The sequence below is a fragment of the Alternaria arbusti genome, assembly GCF_024043155.1.
Source record: "Alternaria arbusti strain BMP 1465 chromosome Unknown scaffold_9, whole genome shotgun sequence".
NCBI lineage: Eukaryota > Fungi > Ascomycota > Dothideomycetes > Pleosporales > Pleosporaceae > Alternaria > Alternaria arbusti.
In genome coordinates, this window is record NW_026249949.1 from 265,401 (window position 1) to 286,899 (window position 21,499).

The following is a 21,499-nucleotide window of genomic DNA, read 5'->3' on the forward strand; positions in this document are numbered from 1 at the left end:
TGAAGGCATTGGGGTGGGACGATATTACTGTCGCCCGGTTGTGTATAAAAAGGTGGGTAAGCCGTCCATCTACTCTGCAGTTGCACGGTGAGTTAGCAGTGCAACGAGCAATTCCTTTCCAAAATGCTCTATTCCTCATCCGCCGCGTTCCTCTACTCCCTGGCAGGTCTTGCCAATGGCCTACCTGCACCAGCACCTCAGGCGTCAGGAGTTTCTGGTGGCTCATCCGTGCCAGGCCCTGTCGATCCCTCGCAAGTCCTGAACATGCCACTACCTCCCTCGGCATCAGGCTCGTTGCGCGGTTCCGATGACTTACAAGGGTACAACCCTTCAAACCCAGTCGACATGACGTCTACAGTTATCCCACCTGAGGACTTTGAGCTCGCACCAGGGCAGTCAGAAGATGAAGATTTGGGATTGTATATCGATCTCGCGAATGTGAAGAACCCACAGCCGATCCGTGGAGGTAATACAGGACCGACTGAACCTGGTCCACGGTAAGTTCATGGTCATGTCCAAAGTCTGTGTCTTGGCTGATACCTCACTGCAGTACTCCAGCGTATGATCGTCTGAATAGCGACATTTACGCCCCACCCGGCTCCGATATGGGCGAAGTAAGCAATGCGAAATGGCCATTCGGTCTCAGCCACAATCGCCACGGTCTCGCAGGCGCAGGATGGGCACGATCGCAAAACACCGATCAACTACCATCTTCCGTCGCCATGGCGGGGACAAACATGCGGCTAAGTCCCCATGCCTACCGCGAGCTCCACTGGCACAAGCAAGGAGAATGGGCATACATGTATATCCCTCCCACTCGCCGCTCACCCAACAAAGCTAACCAAATATCCCCAGGTTAAACGGTAGCGTGCGTATCGCCTCCATGAACGAAGCGGGCCAAACCTTCGTCGACGACGTCCAAGAAGGCGACGTCTGGTTCTTCCCCCCAGGAATCCCTCATTCCATCCAAGCCTTCGAAAACGGCTGCGAATTCCTTCTCATCTTCAACGATGGTTCCTTTAGTGAAGAAAACACCTTCCTCCTCTCCGAACTCATGTTGCGGAACCCGGAGTCCGTGGTAGCCAAGAACTTTCGCACATCCGTCAAAACAGTGCAGAACATGCCTCAAGAACAACTCTGGATCTTCCCCGGTACCCCCGCGCCAAAGAACATCTCAGAGCAAAATGTGACGGGGCCGGCTGGTGTGATACCAAAGGAAGGCGCATACTCCTACCACTGGAGCCAACAAGAACCCGCCCGCGTCCCCGGCGGCACCATCAAGATCCTCGATCCTTCCACTTTCCCCATTGCATCCACCTTCTCCGCCGCCCTCATCACCGTCGAACCCGGCGCCATGCGCGAAATGCACTGGCACACCACCTCGGACGAATGGTCCTACTTTATCGCCGGCTCCGCTCGCTTAACAGTCTACGAAGCACCCGCCGCATCTCGCACGTTCGACTTTACGGCTGGGGATGTCGGGTACGTGCCTGTGCCTAATGCGCATTATCTTGAGAATACAGGGAACGAGACGCTGGTTTATCTGGAGGTGTTGCAGAGTAGCCAGTATAGTGATATTAGTGTTAATCAGTGGTTGGGGATTACGCCGAGGCAGATTGTTAAGGATCATCTTAACGTCGATGATCTGTTCCTGGATTCGCTGACAAAGGATCACGATTTCGTGGTGCAGGGGAATAGAGATTTGGGGACGACGGATTTTACGCCGGGGGAACATGGGGGTGCTTAGGTGGTGAAGATTAGCTTGAAAGTATAGTCTGATGTAGATGTTGTTTTGTAGTGCCCACGCAATGATGTAATACATGTAACAATATCCTTCCACATCACCTCTCACTCCTTGCCACTCTCCCTCATCCATCTACCCTAACCTCTCCCTACACAACCCCACCGCCACATCCGCCGTCGCCCCATCAAAGAAATCATTAAGTATCACAACAACCCCCTCTTTCCCCATCAACTTCCTCCCCACCTCTCCCTTCAACAACGGCAAGATCTTATGATCACACACCGGTTTCGTCGCTAGAATCGGACTGGTACTAACATCCGAATCAAGCACACTAGCAATAATCACATCCCTGATATTCGTTGCCGTAGCCTGGCATTGTAACAATGTGATGGGGTGGCCTCTAGGTGGGTCTTCACACATGGAAGACAGTTTCTCGACCATCGAGTCACCAGTCAGAGTAGCATTTGCAGCGTCGTCGTAGTTTGAAGCTTGGCCGCAGTCTTTCAGGATGATAAGGCGGGTATTTGACTCGCGGAGGTCGTGGATGGTTTTGCGCATCATGTCGTCCTGGTTCCCCGCTTTAAGATCTTTATCGCGCAGGATATCGTTGAGCGCATCTCGTAGTTCGTCGTCGTTAGGCCGGGGACAGTCGCCTGGCACGCCATCCCATCGGTTGTGCACAACAATGATTTCGTCTTTATGGTCGACTAGAAACCGCGTGATGTGGTCGAGTAGCACGCGATACGGCATCCCTGGTATGGCGCCATGTTGGAAATACCAGGTATCATCCAAGGGACTGACTTTTTGCATCTGACGGTGGCATTTCGCGGGGCGGAACTCGAAGTAGCGCGCCCCGATCTTGAGGATAGTGTCGAGCGTGTCTTTCTGGGTTATGGCTAGTGCGCGGATGATGTCTGGTGCGATCCGGTTTATGGCGCCGTCGCCGACTTTGTTGATGATGGTGAGGGCGTGGGGAAGACTGCGGCCGAGGACTTCTTTGATGATGCCTGTGCCGGCGTTTTTGAGGAGGGAGAGACTGCTCGACATGTTGTTCATACCGATGTCGTGGGCGGAGGGGAGGACCATTTTGTGGAAGGGGCGGTTGGACTTGTCTGAGCCTTGGGGTATGATGTCGCGCATCCAGTTCTCGTAGTTCTTTGTGACGGTCACGTAGCATTGGTGTTGCTTTGGTAGCTCGGCGAGACCTGGTCCGGCGTCGTAGAATCCGTAAGAAATGACAAGGTCATTGGCGAAGATGCTGGGTGTTTGTTCCATGTTGACCATTGATCCGTCTTCTAACTTGCCTGTCATGCTGTTGATTGCAACCCATTGTTTTGTGAGCTCGCGGCCATCCTGGCGAACGATGAATTCGAAGTTGCCGGTGAACTTGAAATGGGGCAAGTTGGATGACTCTACTTCGAGATGATCGTGGAGGAACTGGTGTTGGTCGCCTCTTTTGACATTGCCCCTTGGTACCGTGTACTCAACCTCGACTCCATCCACCGCGATGTAGGTGAAACATCTTACACCCTTGGAAGGCATTTCCAACTCCTGTTCTTCTCTTTCAAACAGTCTCGTAAATGTATCGTTCGCACTAGATCAGTCCCAACCTTAGCGGGTCTATGCCGGGGGGATCAGAGATGTGCAGCATTTTGAGCTAGGGAAGCGGGGCATCATCTCATATAGCACGACAGCGGGCGATCCGTCAGCCACGCGTTTTCAGCTCTGTCTAGACTCTACGGGTCGTTAGCGGTGGCTTAGCTGTGGTGTTGAAGTGGGGGAAGCCGCTGGGCGCACCAATTAGGCCCAGCAGCCATGGCACGCTACTCGGGCCGACGCCAACCTTGTAGAGCTGGTAGCTCATTGACGACTATTTTTGTAGTTATAGAAAAAGTCCGGGTTCAGCAGATCAGAAAACGGGGAGCTTTCGTTCTTTTGGCTGCACATCACTAATGGCGGTCCCGTGCATGATGACTGTTGAGCTACCCTGAACCTCTGCCGGCCATAGGTAACACAAGGTAGTTTTTTGCCTTTGATTTGATGAAGTCAATCAAATGAACATTGAGTTCAGACGTATCAAGGATACGCTGACTTGTTGTGACGGTATCGACACGAACGACAGGAGAATCCCGAATACTTGTCATACCGTCGATACAGCTTGACGCCGCTGCCAATGAGCCAAGCGGAGTATCGTATATCCATCTCATGATCGACCGGAATGAGCCTAAAAGGAACCTTGGACACTACAAGTTCACCTGAAACGGGGTACATGTTGGGACTGGGCAGTCTTTTCTTGCCGTCAGGTGAGAACTTAGATGTCTTCAGGCTATATTCGGATGTACAGGTGAAGGAGCAAGGCCATAATGTTCACCAGCTTTTACCGGCAAACCGAGCACCGCGGGCCGTTGTTCGCCAGATATGCAGGCGAAGATGCACCTTTCTGTTGGATCTGCATCGCCGGCATGGAAGTATATGCACCGAGAGGGCGGAAGACCCAATAATGTTCAGACGGAGCAGCTAAGCGGGCTGTAAGAGAGTCGAGATGAAACAAGCTATGTGTTTCAGTGCTGGTGGGTGATGCGTGGATGCTGGCAGGAGGTGTTGGTGGGGCAATGAGCTGTTGCCCCTCACCCCAGGGCTCTCGTTGCGAGTACCTCCCTTCTAGAACAAGTAGCTCCATACCGCCTGTTGTCATTAGTGTGAGCTGTCCCCAATTGATTTCCTGCCATTCCACCATCTAATTCCCAATTGCAGTCCGAGCAATCAATCAAACCCGCAAACAAGCCGCTTCGAGTTATACAATAGATACCCCACCATCACCTCGAGCTACAGCAACAACACATCGTCATCATGGTCGACCGTGCGAACCGCCCATCAGCGCTGAACGCGCCTACCGCGTCCGCACCCGGCCCCCAGGTCGACATTGTCGGAGAGGGCGGCAGCCAGAAGGTCGTCGCGAGACTGCCGTCCGGTGAGAGCGTCGAGGTGCTGCTCTTTGGAGCCACAGTTACTAGCTGGAAGAGCAGCGGCGGAAAGACTGAGAACCTCTGGTTGAGCGATGCGGCCGATCTGACTGGCAAGAAGCCTGTACGCGGTGGTATCCCCGTCGTATTCCCCGTCTTCGGTCCTCCTCCCAAGGAGGGACACGCCACTTCGTCGCTTCCACAACACGGTTTCGCGCGTGGATCGCGCTGGGAGTACATGGGCAAGTCGACTGCGGAGGATGCTCTCGACTCCAACTCGGTCAAGCTCGACTTTGGCCTCGACCGCCAGTCGCTCAGCGAAGAGTCGCGCAAGGCGTGGCCGCTGGACTTCGGCCTCGTATACAGCGTCACACTGAGCAAGGACAGCCTACAGGCCGTTCTCACTGTCCGCAACGAGGGCGAGGAGAGCTTCGAGTTCCAGTTCCTGCTCCACACCTACTTCAGGATTCAGGACGTGTCCAAGATCGCCATCACCGGCCTGTCTGGCACCGAGTACGTCGACAAGGTCCTCAACGCCTCTACCCACACCCAGAGCGACAACCAGCTCAAGATCACCGGCGAGACAGATCGCGTCTACAAGGACATCAAGCAGGACACCACATCGATCACCGAAGACGGCAAGCCTCGCTTTGACGTCATCCGCGACAACGTCAAGGACACCGTGACGTGGAACCCGTGGATCGAGAAGGCAAAGGCCATGGGCGACTTCTCACCAGACGACGGCTACAAGAACATGGTCTGCGTCGAGATCGGTGCCGTGGACGGCTGGCAGAGGCTGGAGAAGGGCGAGGTCTGGGAGGGTGGTATGTTGGTCAAGAGCCACTTGTAGGAGACAAGAGCACGCCAACTTAGGAAAACCCTGAACAGCCTGGAGTCTACGTTGACGTTGGGTCACCTACTTTGCAAGTTTTTGTCTTGATGTAGTCTGCAGACCTGTTCAGGTTTTTCTTGTATGAGGCGGGAGGGGGATGAAACTGTGCATGGATCCGGTTTACTGATAGCCTGGGGACTGCCTAGGTAGAGCACCTGAAAATAATGATGAGTCTGGCCAGTCATTGTTGGTATGCACTTGCTATGAGACGGTGACAGACCCTTGCCAGCTGGGACGCCCTTGCCGTTCCACTCTCCCCACCAAAACCTGCGCGCCGTCCAAACAACACACGACACCATGACAACAGTCAGCGCTACCTGAGGAACACGGTCATGCCACTTCTACAAGACAGTCGCGAGGCCTTTCGCTACCCCTTCTGCTATCCGCTGTGGGCTATCGACTAAGGTCCCTGCCTATACCGGCCTTTGTAGCTTCCCCGCACCGCACGAGGTGGTACGACCGCACATATCACATTCACATTTTCCATATTGAAGGCAGTTACGTCAGCTCGATTGTTTACGTGGGCGACACGCTGTAGACCGCTGTCAAAGACGTTGCGCGCCCTTCCCAAGCCGACACCCCTACGACAGGGCCGACGGGCGCAAGTCGCACCAAAACATGTCGCTGATTCCCTACGCCCCAGCTGAGTCGCGGGAGATTGTGCTGTAGGTTCCTATGAGGATATACCATGCGACAACAATGACATGGTGCTAACGAACATCACAGGCGTCATGGTTCTGCTGTTGTCGTGTACGACCAGCGCTCAAAACAACTCTCCCTCCGCGATGCCTCCCACGCGACTGATATCGGCTCTACGTCATGTCCGTACTGTCACCGATCCTACCGCGAACCATCACCCCATGACGAACACGACAGCGACGCGGAGGAACATACTGCGCCTGGCATACCCACCGAAAATGGCTTCGTCAATCCCGCATACTTCCAAATGCTGCGCCGGAGTCAGCCAGGATCAACAGAGGGATCGCGACCCTCATCACCACATAAACAACTAGCGCCTGCCCCTTTGCGCATGGGTAGCTTCGAGCCGCCTGAGGGTTCTGAGTTTGTGGGAAGCACACCGATCCAGCCCGCTCGAAGCCAGGGTATATCTGCCAGAGCCTTCAGTCCCAACTACTTCAAGGACTTCTTCATAGAAGAGCGCGAGCTGGGCAGAGGAGGCAAGGGTGTGGTCTTGCTGGTGCAGCATATCCTCGACGGCGTGCACCTGGGCAAGTTCGCATGCAAGCGCGTGCCAGTCGGCGACGATCACGAATGGCTGGAGAAGGTCTTGATCGAAGTGCAACTACTGCAGACCCTGTCGCACGAGAATCTGGTATCATACCGGCATGTATGGCTGGAGGACTACCAGATATCTAGCTTTGGCCCAAGCGTACCGTGCGCGTTCATACTGCAACAGTACTGCAACGCTGGCGATCTCCACGACTATATTCTAGACTCTATGAAGACATCTGTAACCAAGGAGCAGATGAAGGAGCGACTCAGGAGGAGGTCCAAGGGCCAGCTGGAAGATCCAGAGGACGTGCATGGACCGCGTCGCATGCACTTTGAAGAGATCATATCCTTCTTCAAGGACATCACGTCCGGCTTAAGTCACCTTCATGCCAACGGCTACATACATCGAGACCTGAAGCCTAGCAACTGCTTGCTCCATCGTACTGGCCGCAAGATCAAAGTTCTAGTCAGCGATTTCGGCGAAGTGCAGTCCGCGAACACAGCGAGAAATTCGACAGGAGCAACTGGAACCATCTCATACTGCGCCCCCGAAGTGCTTCGTCAAGAGCGACCTGGAGGTGCTTTTGGCAACTTCACAACCAAGTCTGACATCTTTTCGCTCGGTATGATCGTCTACTTCATGTGTTTTGCACGACTGCCATACCGGAACGCGGATGGTATCGATGAGGACAACGAGGACCTAGATCAGTTGAGGGCTGAGATCTCGACTTGGGCTGGTATCGACGACGAACAGCGGGTTCGCTCAGACTTGCCTGAAAAGCTATACAGATCGCTGAAGACGCTCCTCGCCATCAACCCCGATGAACGCCCAGGTGCAGAGGAAATCCTGAATGTCCTGAAATCACCACTGGTATTCGACGAGTACAATGCATATGCAGGCCCATCGGGTCTAGACGAGTTTAGTCCTCGCATATCGCGAGCCGACACGCCCAGCCCTTCACCTAACCAAGGTAACAAAAAGCGTGCTTCGATCAACTACACACGGCCAGGTCGATCGCATCTCAGCGCAACTGTCATGGACCGCTCGCCTAGTCCGCCACGTCCGCAGCCGATGAGGAGGCAGTCATCTGAGGATGGGGCGGTGATCCTAAGGAGGAAATTGGAGTTTCCGCCGCCCCCTTCTGGAGGGAGAACGCCATCACCACAGCGTCTCATGCTCCCTCCACCGCCACCTGCGAGTGCATCATCAAGACTGTACAGACTGTCAAGGAATCCCGCTGCCATTAGCACTACCAAGACTTTGCTGTTCTGCGCAAAGGCGTATAGTTTGCTCTCGCCCTGCCAGCCCTTTGCGGCGGATCCGCGCGTCCTGTACCCGTTGTTGTGCATAGCATCACTCGACTTCTTGCATGCCGGCACATCTATCAGGGGAAGGCCAGTCGATGTGGGTGGGTTAGGACGCTCAGTAATACTTCTCCTGGCACACATGGTGGTTGTGGGTGTTCTGTGGAGATGGAATCGACTTTGCGCAGGTCGAAGTGTTGCTTGGGATGGCATGTAACGGATGTTTGGGAGCGGAGTATGGTTGTGACAGATCTGATTTATGATACCTCTATAGCATTAACACGAAGCAACAAAACCATCATAATAATACTTCTGAACGTCGCAGTTGGGTGCAGTGCCTTTCAATTCGAGTTGTTCGACGCGCCGCGCACGTTATGACGGGCGTCGGTGGCTGGGTGGGGCCTGGGTTCGTTAGCTTTGTTTTGGAGTAAACACGCTGACCCGCTTCGTCTTCAACACTCATCGCACTTTCCACTACAACGCGCCCCAAGACACCCCATCATACTTGGGCTGGAACTATTCTTGGAGGTAATGATATAACTTCAGTAGTCTTTACGAAGTATCTTTCTCATACCCTATTCACGTGTTTACCACGCGACGCGACCCACCACAAGCTGCCCGCCGCAGCCTCGCAATTTCGACATGCAGTCGTCTCCTCCTACAAGTGACGGGAAAGCGCGCGCTATTCGAGAACTATCACGCAGCCTCAGCCACAGCCCCAGGAATATCACCTCGCCATCACCACCACCAAGCGACTCGAATCCCACGCAGCGCTCGGGCTTCGGCACCAACACGTCTCAGTTCTTTGACGACCCGGACATTCTCATGTCCACACAGCACAACATTGGCGAAGATACCAACACACTCCCAGCATACCCGCACATTCGGTCAACAGCCAAGAAGATGAACACTTGGGCACCGTTCCGCTCCCAGCAGGTCCAGCCGGATACATCCATGGTAAACAAGGAGTTCGGCGACTTTGACCACAGCATATCAGACGAGGAAAGCATGGCCGTAGAACAGGCACGAGGTAACCGCAGCAACCGCGGTACTCCCAGCAAGATGAGCTCTCAGTTTAACAGCCTTTACGACATCACACCCCCCACCAACCGGTCGCGCAAGTCATACCAGGCAGAGACTGGTAGCCTTCGACGCGACGCGGCAATCCGACGCGCCTCACGCAACGACCTTGATACTGCATCGCCGCGTCCTGCAAGCAAGCGCAACTCCCCCGCCCTCTCTACCAAGGAAGACCGCAAGCGTACTTCTCTCGCACAGCTGCACGCGAAGCTATCGGAGGACGAGTCATCGTTTATGGAGCACCGACCACCAACACTGACCATGGAGTCGGCCAAGAACACGCGCTGGGGCAACAGGAGCCGACAGACCTCCCTCCAAACTGACGGCAACGTCGACCCGCCGCAATCAAAAGGCACATCTCGCTCCAGACCGGCCACAGCACAGAACGCGACTGCGCAGTCGTTTATTCTGCCCGACATCCCCAACCTTACCGAGCTTGTCTCTGGCGTCTTCGACGATGGCACACCAGTCTTTTCCAAGACCGCACCCTCAAGATCACGCTTCGCTGCTCCTCCATACGGTGGTCGCCGACCATCGCATATTCCCATCGACGGCGCGCCCATTCCTGATGAAGAGAAGGCCATCTTCGCTGCCCTCCAGCAACTGCAGGAGAAGATTGCAGACATGGAGCGTGAGCGTGAGGAGAAGGACAAGAAGATGGATGAGCAGGAACTGGAGCTGATCGAGCTGAGAGCGACTACACAAGCTCAAGAGAAGTTGCGACGAAGCGACAGCGCGCAGGACTCTGATGCTGGCGGAAAGAGCGGCTGGAAGGTCGAGAAGACGCGTAAGTTGCTACAGAAGATGGAACATGTATGACTTTACTGACAATGGCTAGGTCTTGACGCGACAGTACAGACCCTCCGAACCAAGCTTGATCGCGCCGACCGCAAATTCGCCGTACTCGAAATTGAGAAGAAACGCCTAAGCACCGAGCGCGACAACATGGCGAACCAGCTTGGGGTCGCATTCCAGACCTGCGAAGAACTTAAGACCGAGAAGAACGCATTGAGCCACGAGAACGAGCAGCTCCGCCAGGAGATTGACAACCTTCGCGAACAACTCGAGCAAGACCAGTCACACCACCGCGAAGAGACAACTCAGCTCCGTCAGCAGTTCGACCAAGCCGCGAATGCGACCCAGAGGGAGAACGCCAACCTACATGCCGAGTTGGCTCGCGTACGCGCTCAACAGGACGAGAACACCCAGCAGTTGACTCGTAGGGATATGGAACTGCGAAAGGCGCGTCAAGAGCATGCTGAGTATGCCCGTTTGAAGTCCGACCACGAGTCGCTCAAGGCTCAATTGGCAGAATTCAAGGCAAAGCGCGAAGAGGAGGCTCAGCGCTGGTCTCGTCAGGAAGCTTCGTTGCGAGCTCAGGTTGGCCGACGTGACGACACCATCCGACACTTCGAGGATATGACACAAGAACGTACCAACGAAGCCATGCGTTTGGACAATGAGAACCTCCGAAATGAGCTTCGCGAACTGCAAGCCCAGCAAGATGAGGAAAATGAGGAGTGGGCCAGGAAAGAGGCGGAGTTGCAGCGAAAGATTCGCCAGCGTGAGAATGCTCGCAAGGCTAGGGACAGCGAACAGCACTTCGACGATACCACCGGCCCTGTTTCGAGAACTAGGGATACGGAGCACATCTTCGAAGACACTCTACAACGCAAGCCTAGCTACCGCCGCGAGGACACACGCACACGCATCAGGAACCGTGTTCAGCAAGAAGTCCGCAACAGCAAGGTCGCTGGAGTACCAAACCAAGAGAGCCCGCGGAAGTCGTTTACCGGACATTCGCGATTCTCAACCCGCAGTGTGTCAGCACCTGTTCCCGCGGACAAGCACGCTCGCGCCGAGAGTGATGTGGAGTCGACAACCGATCTGTCTCTTGCACCTCGCGCAACTCTTCGCATCTCACGGAACCCCACTTCTACGAGACAGACCACGACCGTTCAGCCTCCTGCCGACCTGAGTCTGACAGAGTTGAGCTTCTTCCCTCAGGAAGAGATTGCTAGGCTTCGACGATCTCTGGAAGAACAGCGAGCTGCCGAGCGCCATGGTGCTTCATCTGCCAGGACTGAAGAGCCAGTCCGCGAGGATACCGTTCGCTCGCAGCGCCAGACTCGGGAAGATACCGTCAGGTCAGTCGCTTCTGCTAAGAGCGAACGACGACCCTCTCTTGTGCGCAAATCGTCACTCAAGGACACCACACAGCGCACCACCAACACTAATTTCGAGGAAGACACTGGCAACATGTCGAACTTAGACGCCGACGCTGAAGCCACCCAAACAAAGCAGTCAGCCATTGACGCGTCTATGCTCAGCAACACCAGCCGCAGACGCCGCAGCGCTCCCACCGAAATGACATCCGCATTCATCCTCCCCGACATCAAGCTCAGCTCCACAAACCAAACCAACGCTTCACGCAAACCCATCACCAAAGACCACGACAACGACAACTGCACCGTCTGCCGCCGCGAAGGCTACACCACAGCCACCGGCCCCCTCCGCGTCCCCAAACTCGTCTCAGCTTCTTCCCGCACAGCCGACGAACCCGATGCCACCCTCCGTCCCGCACAATCCCCGCGCGAAGCCCTCGCCCTCGTCGTCAAAGGCCTAAAAGACGAACGCGTCCACCTCTGGGCCGAGCTCGCCGTCCAAGCCGCCCTCCTCGAGCAGCACGACCCTAGTCTGGGTAAGCGCCGCCGCGACGCCCTCAACGCCTCGATCCAAGACCTGCACCGCCGTCTCGAATGGCTCGACATGCAGATCTACCGCTTGCACGACGTGCTCGAAGGCCAAAAAGCCGATGAGTTAACTGAAGCGGAATTCGACGACCTCACCCAAGAAGTCCTTGTTCAACAGTCTGAACAAGAGCAAGAGCAAGACGGAAACACGGAGAAATCGGTAACTACTGGTGGAAAGAAGAAGGCGAAGAAAGTTACGATCCGCAGCTTTGTCGATGAGGATGAGGATGAGAGTGTGGAGCTGAGGCGTAGTGCGGCGCAACAGGATCACGGGGCGGAGGAGAGTGGTGATGAGACGCATGAGCTTCCTTGGGAGGGGTTTGGTGAGGAGAGTATGGAGGGGGATGTTAGTTTTAATGCGCTGGAGGGGTGGAGGGCGAGTGTGCATTAAGTTTGTGTGAGAGGAAAATTGTCTTAAGTATTCTGTTCGATGAAAAGTAGGGTTGGGTGTTGCATTAGGGTGTTTTCTTTGGATATCGGGAAATTGGGGACTTGCATTGTTAAGGGCATTGGGTATCGGCGTTCCTTTCTTCTCTGTTTTGAGTATGCGGATGGCGGTTGGATTCTTTCTTTTCCTTACCTTCTTGGGTACTCTTCTTCTTCGTTCGTTGGCATTGCGGCTCTTCTTGTAGACTGCCAGTCGCTCGGCATCTGGCTCGGTATTCATGTCTCGGTTCTTTCGGCTTGAGACCTCGACTCACCCTCTCTTTGGGTTTGAGTTGGTCTCGCTGGAAGAATAGGGACATGGATGTAGATTCATTTGCTCGGGCATTGGAAGCTTCAAGAACGGGTCACAGGGTCAACAATGGATCATCCGGAATAGTCTGGATATGAAGAATGGAATACATCGTCTCATACATCTTCATTGAAACATTCACGTGTTCTTACATCCACAACTGCCTCTTTTCACTCGGTCTTCCTTCACTTAATCCTCGCCCCGACCGACATGCTCGTATGTGTGCGAACACCCGTGGGGTGTAAAATCTCCTACCAAAAGCCCTAAGGTGACTGACTCCTTTGCCGCCGTATACGCAAACCCCTTGGCATATCTCCCCCAAACGCACCAGTAGCCTGCCATATACTCGGTCCCGCCTTCCTAGTCTGCTCCATGGGTGGGCCTTCTTCTTCAGAAGTTCCATCTTCTGCGTCGTCTACGAACTCTTCCTGGATAACAGGCTCAACACGGGCTCTTGTATTGGCTTCCTTTGTAGGTTGAGTACTGGGCTCTGCTGTATCGCGTTTATCTATCTTGTAGTGTGGGATTGATGGAGACTTCGGAGGTTGGCTGCTTAGCCGTGTCTGCTGTGTGACTGGACCGGGACCCGCTCTCCCTTTCGTTCTATTATTGATGGGCTTGAGCGGCTCTTTGAGCCTGAGCGGCTTGAACCGCTCGAGATGCATTATTTCAGCCGGTATGGGTAGATCCAAATGCGACCCCCATTCCGAAGGAACATATCCTTGCGGGCTGTTCTGGGGCTCAGGAGATGTTGGAGGAGATATTGCCGCTGACGCACCCTGGTACAAAGGCTGCGTGGATTGTGTTCGAATAGTAGCAGTGGATTGAGACGTCTGCGATGAGTCGTGACGGGGTGACCTTGATCCCTTCCTAGAACGCGGTGATGAACGAGGTGGCCTGTTGCCATCTTTGTCTAGAGGTAAGATTCGATCAACGTATTGGGTCACTGACTCCGAGAATGCCAGTATTTGTGTGGTCTGCTCAGCCGGCTTAGTACGTTGGTTCTGCTTTTCGAATGTTGAGACCTTAATCGAAGCTTCTCTAAGGTTTTCAAGTAGTTCGATCTGCTGGAATTCGCGTCCGTCTCTGTTTAGAGTCAGCATCATTGGCTCTCCGATGCGGCCTTCAACTATACCTGATGCTTTGTATGACCTTGATGCGCTTCTCCACCGGCATGCCAAATTCCTGTTCTATCTCCTTTCTTTGTTGAGTTGTGAGTACTGACTTGAGGTACACAAGTTGTTCGTCTAGCAATTCCATATTGCAGACATTCGTAAACCCGTTCATGCTTTGTCTCGCTACGCTAAGGGAGGCGCGTAGGTATTCTAGATAGCTCTTGCTACGGTACCAATCGTAATGGGCGCGGGCTACTTGATAAGCGGTATGCTGGTAGATAGGATCTGTAGACAGTGCGTCGACAGTGTATGACAATTGCTCAAAATCTTGTATAGCTGCTTCAGTCCAGTCGGCTAAACGTTCTTGAGCTGACAGGACCAGTTCTGTCTGTTTCTTTTTGGTAGAGCAGGCATTGTAAAATTCGTAAGTAAGAGCTGTAAATATGCTCATCTCGTTAACCAATTCTTCGAGTTCGCGTCGCGCAAATTTGACTGATCTGGCTCCGTCACGGAGTTCGCGGCCGAGTTTGAGTATGACTGGCCCCAGAGTGACTGCTGCTGCTATAGTACCAAAGATCTCCGCCATAATTTGAGTGAAGATTAGTTCAGAGAGACTGTATTGAGAAACTTCGCTGGAAGCAAGAAAGTTAGAGATTGAAAACCTGAAGGACACGCCGGTATGCTCAAACACGACACAGTCTTTTAGAGGGCGCAGCGACGACTCGGCAGCACAGAAGGGGGAAGAAGTAAACAGAACCATTCCGAACGTGCATATTGACCGGTGAACTGATGGCTTTATTGAGCATGCACGACTCTACCAACCAGCGGCTAATGGCACTCACCACTTTGGCCTTCGCATGCAGGGCAGGCGGGGTAACGACCTCGCCTCTCTGCCTGCGCACTTGAGGCAGACTCACCACACCGGGTATAACAGTGGTTGTTGCATCTGATAGGCGTTATTGCCTATCGATGGACGTGTGGGGGAGCGGCATGAATGTGTTGGGCGTGGTTCATCCGCCGAATCGTGGATTGAGTGCATGGCACAGCCCTGGTGATAGGAGCGTCGCTGCGAGCCTTGCTGTCGGCCTTGCATCTCTTGGGGGATACTGTGTATCGATGTTTTGAGATGAGTGAAGGAGATAGGAAAGAGGAAGACGGAAGTTGCGTAAGTAACACGTGGATTAGTGCCTTGGCAGCCCATGTAAGGAAGGCGCTCTCACATACATCACACCCACGAAGAAGATTTGAGATTCAAGTCTCGATTGATACTACTCAGAGCCCTCGGCTCAAGTAGATCGCTACAAGAAGTAGCCTACCTATGACCGAACCTCTCAAATCCGAACCTAGGAAATCCACCAGTGCTCCTCCAGTAAAAGGCAAAGGGTATCATCCATCTCAGTCCTCCATCCGTAACGCCGTCGTAAAAGTCGTAAGGGATCCAAGCACGAAAGCCAGATCCAGACCCATAATCCGTCATCAACATCCCCGTATTGCGTCCGTTTGACCGAAGAGAAGCGCAAACCACAAGCAACAGAACTGATCCATATCCCACCATCGCCATAACCAGCACATACAACCGACTCCCGCTCACCTCCCAGAATAGAACTGAACAAAGCGACGAAAAGCGCATGCGTAGAAAAATGACTGGCAGAACGCTGAAGAAAGACATGTAAAGAAGAAATACTTACTGTGATTGGTCGCGTTCGCATCTCGAAAACCAGCGAACAGCGATCCAGCACACAGCTCTTGTCCAGTTGAGACTCCCGTCATTCTTTCCCCTTAGGATAGCTCTTTACATGCGCTTGGATTCCTTGGAGCGGCTCATCCTGAGGATAGGTAGCTCCCCGGCTGCCTTCTGACGAGGCCTCGGAAGACGGCTGTTGGTGAGGACGGCACGGAGCCTAGGGTTGGACACGCGACGCAAGACAGCGATGTCGTCACTGCCCCAATTGTTCGAGCGCTTCCTGGGAGTGGCACGCTTGGCGACGGTGGGCTTGGATTTGACTAGGCTCGGCAGAACATATTGCTCCTCGACACTGTTGCGCTTGGGAATGTTCACCATGCGAATCGGAGTGGGCGACGTCGTGAAGGAGCCGGGAGACTCGTGACCAGTTGGTGTCATCGGTGATGGGCGGCGTTGGGCTTCAGGTACGACCTGAGACAATCGCGAGCCACTGAATGGAGTAGGCAGCGGACCTGGACTGGAGTTGATCATGCGACGATGAACAGGCGTAGTAAACGCGCTGTTAGCCGGCTCAGTGCTGGTCTCGTTGTTGACGGCACCGGTACTCATGTTAGTAGCTAGTAGCAGCAGAACAAGGGGCCCGATTTGTTTACCATGAACGTTGGAACCTCCAGCTGGAGTGCGTGGCACGTTGGTGGCATGACGACCGTTACGGCCGTGGTATCCAGTCGAACGTCTTGAGGTGCTTGGAGCTCCAGTATTGCCGTTGAGGATCGGGTGACCACCTGCATGGTGAGTGTTGCGGCGCGCCCTCGCATTGCTGCGTGCCATCTTGACCTTGACCTGACTCTATCAACTTAGCACACAAACCACGAAGATCCCGGGTATGCAAGGGGAACTCCGTACTCTGACCTGGTATATAGCTTCTGCTCGCAGTAAACGTGTTGTGCGCTGTGAAAAATTGTCGTTCGCGTCAAGGTGTTGTTGTGATGGCTCGATTGGGTGTTTATATACAAACGGACGCGGACGCGCTCGGGCCGGGCGACGAGAACTTTGCACCCCCGCATGGCGAAAACTGTTTCGAGGTGAAGAAGACGAGGAGCGGGGAAGAAAGCGGTAGGGCTTGATGTGGACGTGATTCGCCTTCACTGTGAGGAGCGTCGGTTGATTGGTAGCGTGGAGCGGTGAGGAGCCGGTGGGCAGCCAAATAGCATGTATATATCTTGAGATACGGTAGGAAGGGAGAGTACTAGCCAATAAAGAGCGATAGTAGCTCGCTGCAATGGACAGGAACCTGTCCCACAGGAAGGCATCCGTTCATGTGCCAGGTACAGCTGGTGAGTGCGATACTTATTGCATGTGCTGTACGAATTGACGGAAACAGCAACGAACAAGTAGAGAGAGTGAGTTCATAGAGTTGTAAGAAAGACGAAAAGACATGGGAGAAGGACTGATATAAGAGTTGAGCAAAGCGAGTAGTGAGAGGAAATGTCAGGTAATAGCATACAGTACCTCTAACATCGGCCTCAACTTATAAGATCGAAAAGGTAATCCGACCAATCCTACACAAGAGTGACGAAGGAAATGATCCTAGTCACAAGCCTACTATGGAGTTCAAAAGCAAGACACAAACGCCAACAGAGAGATCCAATCCCAGAACCAAACCGTAAAGCAGCCACATGTCAGGGGAATATGTAGCAATGTGGCCTCTCTATGCGCCATATCAGCGCCGTGAACGTCCAGCCATGGAAGTAGAGTGAAGAAGAAAGGTCGTGGACAATACAAAGGAGACTGATAGCACCCGAAGAAGGGTTGCCTCAGATGTCTTCCATATTACCCGCCGCTTCATCTTCATCGCCTGACTCGTAGCTGCCGACAGAGCTCATCTCGTCGTCATCGCCATCGTCTTTGTCAGAGTCTTCGGCAGTGTCCTTGTTGGCGTACTTCTGGACGTATTCTAGATGTACATTAGCCTGGCTCACACGACTTACCCTTGTATACATACCCTTCACCTTGGCCTCGTAGCTCTTAGGTTCGCGCATAAGGAGGGCTGCGGCCTCGCCGTTCAAAGGATCGGTCGGGTTTGGGTAACGCAGGAGCTGAGGAAGGAAGACCTCGAAAATGTTGATCATGTCGTACATTGGTGACCATGTCTGGTTGATAACGTCGAGGCAGACGGAGCCAGAGCTGTACAAGTAAGCGGGTATTCTCCAATGAAGCCAAACAGGGGTATATTTCGTACAGTTCGTCGATATTGGGGTGGAATATCCTGTTCACGAAGCCGATGCTAGGGCTCTTATACGGATACTGATCAGGCAACTCGACATGGATCTTCCAAAGCCCGCCCTCGAATGGCGCTGTCCTTCATTAGCGCATGATGATGCGCATGGCGCGTGCGCGACTTACTTTCTACTGGGCCCTTAAACCTAACGTAGAACTCCTGCCTGTGGTGTGTCAGCGTCGTTTCGGCGAATGCGGATTCGGATGGTAGGAAGGACTGACACTACGGGATGTTAGCTGTGTATCCGATAGGAATGGGTGTCATGTTACTCACTATTGTCGTTGACCAGAGTCACCTCGTAGTCGCTCATAAGCCTGCCTTGTATCAGCTATCAGGATTCACCATGGTTGCCAGGCGCGTGGCGCGAAGAAGGCGGTAAATTGGTCGACATACATCCTGATGGCGTGTTAGCATTCTATCTTACAGCAGGAAACATGCGCAACATACTTCATGACCTGTATAGTTGGAAAGAGGCCTCGGTTAGCTCTTGTCCTTTGCTCAGCAACCACCGGGGTGAAGGTCTCCACATACATCCGTCTCAATACGTCTCTTTGGCGAACTCATATTGGCGTTCCTGATATCGCGACCTATAAAGGACTTTGCTCTTCCCTAGTCTTCCACTCGTCTTTAAGTTGTATACGGCAGTGCGCAGCTCGCAGTGAGAGCTCTCGTGAGGTAGGCGGCGGGGCTATCGATAGTGGATGAGGGGCGCGTTCGTTGGCAAGTGGTGTGTGCTTTGCTGGCAGATCGTGGTTGTTTGAACCCTGGTAAGGATGTTGATCGGTGAATGTGTGTTGTTGTCGCGTCTTTGGGTCGGACGTGTCAAAGGGCAGGAACAGTGAGGCGGGAATGATGGTCGCGGTAGTCGCGATCACGAGCTCGATACCGGCATGTCACGCTTGCGCACGTCTCGCCGGGCAAGTCATCGCCGAGACCACGGCGCGACCGCGTGTCTCTCGTGCATTCATAACGACGCCGCTCTCCAGTCATCATAATACATACTTCTACTATCACTGACTCTACCCAGGTGCTTACATGTCGATTCGCAAGCTGTGTGGATATCTAGGTAGGATGACTCCAAAGGCTACGTCACCGTGTGCCACGCGTACCTAGCCATCCAAACCCAGCACTTGAATCTACCAAGTATAACAAAGCGTCCTGAAATTATCGGCAGTGATGCACAAGAACAACAGAAGGACTGAGATACACTCGCCGTGCATGAAGCGGGACGTCTCTTACCAAACGCAGACTGGCTGGTTCCCGACGGCTACCTGATCTGACTTGACACTTCAGCGTAGATGGAACGAAGCAATCTTCAATTGCGTCTGAATAAACCAAGATTTGTTTGAAGCTTATGCCGACCGCACAGCTGAAGACAGTATAAGTGCAATGCAGACTGAGGCTGCTGGGACCGACATCCAATCACTGAGGAGCAATGCCGCAGCTTCCCCGAGATCCTCGCCTGGGGCCTTCACCGCCGGTCCGAACGACGCTCTCTGCAATTCGAGGCACAGCGCTGGAAGTGTAAGAATACAAGGACAGATAGAAGGGACACGCTACAATACACATAGTCATAGTCAAAAGGCGGGGCGTACCGAAGAATCGACCCGCCGAAGCAATCAGGGCACATCCAGACCCCTGGCGTCTGGGCGCAGGCTGACCCTCGGTTCTTCCAAAACTCCAAGGTTAGGTATACAATCTTCAGCGCAGCTCTCTGCACATGTTGCTTAAAAGCAACACCCATCCCGCCCTAGGACCATGGCTTACGAACAAACCTCCACACCGTCCTCAGGGGCTCTGACAAATTTTCTACTGCCCAAAATACCCACCACAACCACACCTGCGACACCGCCGCCATGTCGCGTGCCCTCATGAACGTGCTGCGAACGTCTTCGCGACATATTCAGACAACACCACGTGCATACTCGCCGCTGCCATCGATATCGCGAGCTATACTGCCTTCCGCACAAATCCGATGGAGTTCACATTCTCCACTGGGCTCTGCGCCAGCAAACACCCGTAAACCCGTCACTCTCAACACGCTGCAGAGTCTATACCGCAAGAACGAGCCCATCACCATGATAACCGCGCACGACTTTCCCAGCGCACACGTCGCCGACCACGCCGGCATGGACATGATACTCGTCGGAGACAGTCTGGCCATGGTAGCACTAGGCATGGAAGACACGAGCGAAGTGCTAATGGAAGAGATGCTACTGCACTGCAAATCCGTTGCGCGCGCAACAAAAGGCGCTTTCACAGTATGTTCCCATCCACTCGAACTCAACTATCTCAGCCCACTAACAAACCCCCCAGGTCGGCGACCTCCCCATGGGAACCTACGAGATCTCCCCTGCCCAAGCCCTCGAATCCGCCATCCGCATGATCAAGATTGGGCGCGTCAAGTCTGTCAAACTGGAAGGCGGCAAGGAAATGGCTCCTACGATAGCCAAGATAACTTCTGCTGGCATCCCCGTCCTCGCGCACATCGGCCTTACACCTCAGCGCCAAAACGCTCTAGGAGGTTTCCGCGTCCAAGGCAAATCCACATACTCCGCCTTGAAACTCCTCGACGATGCGCTCGCCGTTCAGGAAGCCGGTGCTTTTGCCGTAGTGCTCGAAGCCGTACCCGCTGAAGTCGCTGCTGTGGTTACCAGAGAACTGCGTATACCTACTATTGGTATAGGAGCAGGCAATGGCTGTTCAGGCCAGGTGCTCGTACAGGTTGATATGTTGGGGAACTTCCCGCCTGGGCGGTTCCTGCCCAAGTTTGTAAAGCAGTATGGGAATGTGTGGGAGGAGGCGCATAGGGCGATTAGCCAGTATAGAGATGAGGTCAAGAGTAGGGAGTATCCCGCGACGGAACACACGTATCCTATGGATAAGAAGGCGTTTGAGGAGTTTAGGACTGTGGTTGATGAGGAGAAGGAGAAGTCGGATTTGATGTGATGGAATGTTGATAATGGGTTTCCTGATCTTATTGGTGGTCACATTTCCATCTTTGGGGTTATGTAAGAGACGAAGCGTTGTTCTGCATACTGTAGAGGATATTTACAATTTACGTACACCAGCATTCCTCTACTTCCTCACGGGCATTACCATCTTGACAAGTACACGGAAAGACGCAAACGTTGGAACTCCATCACAATCCAGCGAGCTATCTACCTTCACACCCAACGAGTGAAACATTCGCCTCTATATCCCATCGTATACACCCTGCAAAAAAAAAGAACTCCTACCTTCTGAAACCATGCCGACTCATCCGAAAAAGATCAACCATCCCCCATCTCGAACCGAACCTAGGGTTTCTTTCCACTCACTACCAACAAACAGCAGCTAAAACACCCAAAAACTATGACAAAAAACGATAGCAATGAGCATAACAAATTTTAATCACAAGCACAATGCGCGAAAGGTCTGCATAAAGCGTGTGGCCGCACAGGTGGGGTAATCTGAGTGGTTATCACACCTATGCGGGCATACGCCATGTACATGCCTGTTCGCACATTGTGCTTGGATTCCGTGTGGTCATGCGCGGGTGCAATCGTTCGGTATTTTTGAGATTATGGGATATAGAATCTTGTTGTTGAAGACGTAGAGACGGTGTTGTCTGACCAATGGATGGGAAACTGGTGGGGGGAGGAAGAACGGAATTCTATTAGCTCATAGCCTGGATCCTCGGGGTCTGTCGTGGTATGTGTGCCTGGGTTTCC

At 53.5% G+C, this 21,499-nt stretch overlaps 8 protein-coding genes across 8 annotated transcripts; 4 read left to right on the forward strand and 4 right to left on the reverse strand.

Annotated features, from left to right (window-relative positions):
- Window positions 1-123: 123 nt before the first annotated feature.
- J4E86_007006 (uncharacterized protein) lies at window positions 124-1,747 on the forward strand (the record flags this gene model as incomplete). Its single annotated transcript, XM_051447528.1, has 3 exons — window positions 124-497; window positions 551-802; window positions 856-1,747. 3 exons carry the CDS (start codon window positions 124-126, stop codon window positions 1,745-1,747), a joined length of 1,518 nt encoding a protein of 505 aa, XP_051301126.1.
- A 129-nt stretch (window positions 1,748-1,876) lies between these two features.
- J4E86_007007 (uncharacterized protein) lies at window positions 1,877-3,286 on the reverse strand (the record flags this gene model as incomplete). Its single annotated transcript, XM_051447529.1, has 1 exon — window positions 1,877-3,286. The coding sequence occupies one exon, from the start codon at window positions 3,284-3,286 to the stop codon at window positions 1,877-1,879; it is 1,410 nt and encodes a 469-aa protein (XP_051301127.1).
- A 1,308-nt stretch (window positions 3,287-4,594) lies between these two features.
- Window positions 4,595-5,557, forward strand: J4E86_007008 (uncharacterized protein; the record flags this gene model as incomplete). The annotated part of the gene is made up of 1 exon (XM_051447530.1): window positions 4,595-5,557. The coding sequence occupies one exon, from the start codon at window positions 4,595-4,597 to the stop codon at window positions 5,555-5,557; it is 963 nt and encodes a 320-aa protein (XP_051301128.1).
- Window positions 5,558-6,217: 660 nt separating this feature from the next.
- Window positions 6,218-12,361, forward strand: J4E86_007009 (uncharacterized protein; the record flags this gene model as incomplete). Its single annotated transcript, XM_051447531.1, has 4 exons — window positions 6,218-6,264; window positions 6,326-8,237; window positions 8,909-10,004; window positions 10,056-12,361. The coding sequence occupies 4 exons, from the start codon at window positions 6,218-6,220 to the stop codon at window positions 12,359-12,361; spliced, it is 5,361 nt and encodes a 1,786-aa protein (XP_051301129.1).
- A 608-nt stretch (window positions 12,362-12,969) lies between these two features.
- Window positions 12,970-14,407, reverse strand: J4E86_007010 (uncharacterized protein; the record flags this gene model as incomplete). The annotated part of the gene is made up of 2 exons (XM_051447532.1): window positions 12,970-13,792; window positions 13,842-14,407. The coding sequence occupies 2 exons, from the start codon at window positions 14,405-14,407 to the stop codon at window positions 12,970-12,972; spliced, it is 1,389 nt and encodes a 462-aa protein (XP_051301130.1).
- A 1,206-nt stretch (window positions 14,408-15,613) lies between these two features.
- J4E86_007011 (uncharacterized protein) lies at window positions 15,614-16,336 on the reverse strand (the record flags this gene model as incomplete). The annotated part of the gene is made up of 1 exon (XM_051447533.1): window positions 15,614-16,336. The coding sequence occupies one exon, from the start codon at window positions 16,334-16,336 to the stop codon at window positions 15,614-15,616; it is 723 nt and encodes a 240-aa protein (XP_051301131.1).
- A 986-nt stretch (window positions 16,337-17,322) lies between these two features.
- UBC8 (Ubiquitin-conjugating enzyme E2 8) lies at window positions 17,323-18,350 on the reverse strand (the record flags this gene model as incomplete). The annotated part of the gene is made up of 5 exons (XM_051447534.1): window positions 17,323-17,462; window positions 17,511-17,692; window positions 17,748-17,862; window positions 17,912-18,008; window positions 18,318-18,350. 5 exons carry the CDS (start codon window positions 18,348-18,350, stop codon window positions 17,323-17,325), a joined length of 567 nt encoding a protein of 188 aa, XP_051301132.1.
- A 1,292-nt stretch (window positions 18,351-19,642) lies between these two features.
- On the forward strand, window positions 19,643-20,735 carry J4E86_007013 (uncharacterized protein; the record flags this gene model as incomplete). The annotated part of the gene is made up of 2 exons (XM_051447535.1): window positions 19,643-20,047; window positions 20,103-20,735. The coding sequence occupies 2 exons, from the start codon at window positions 19,643-19,645 to the stop codon at window positions 20,733-20,735; spliced, it is 1,038 nt and encodes a 345-aa protein (XP_051301133.1).
- Between the last annotated feature and the right edge of the window lie 764 nt (window positions 20,736-21,499).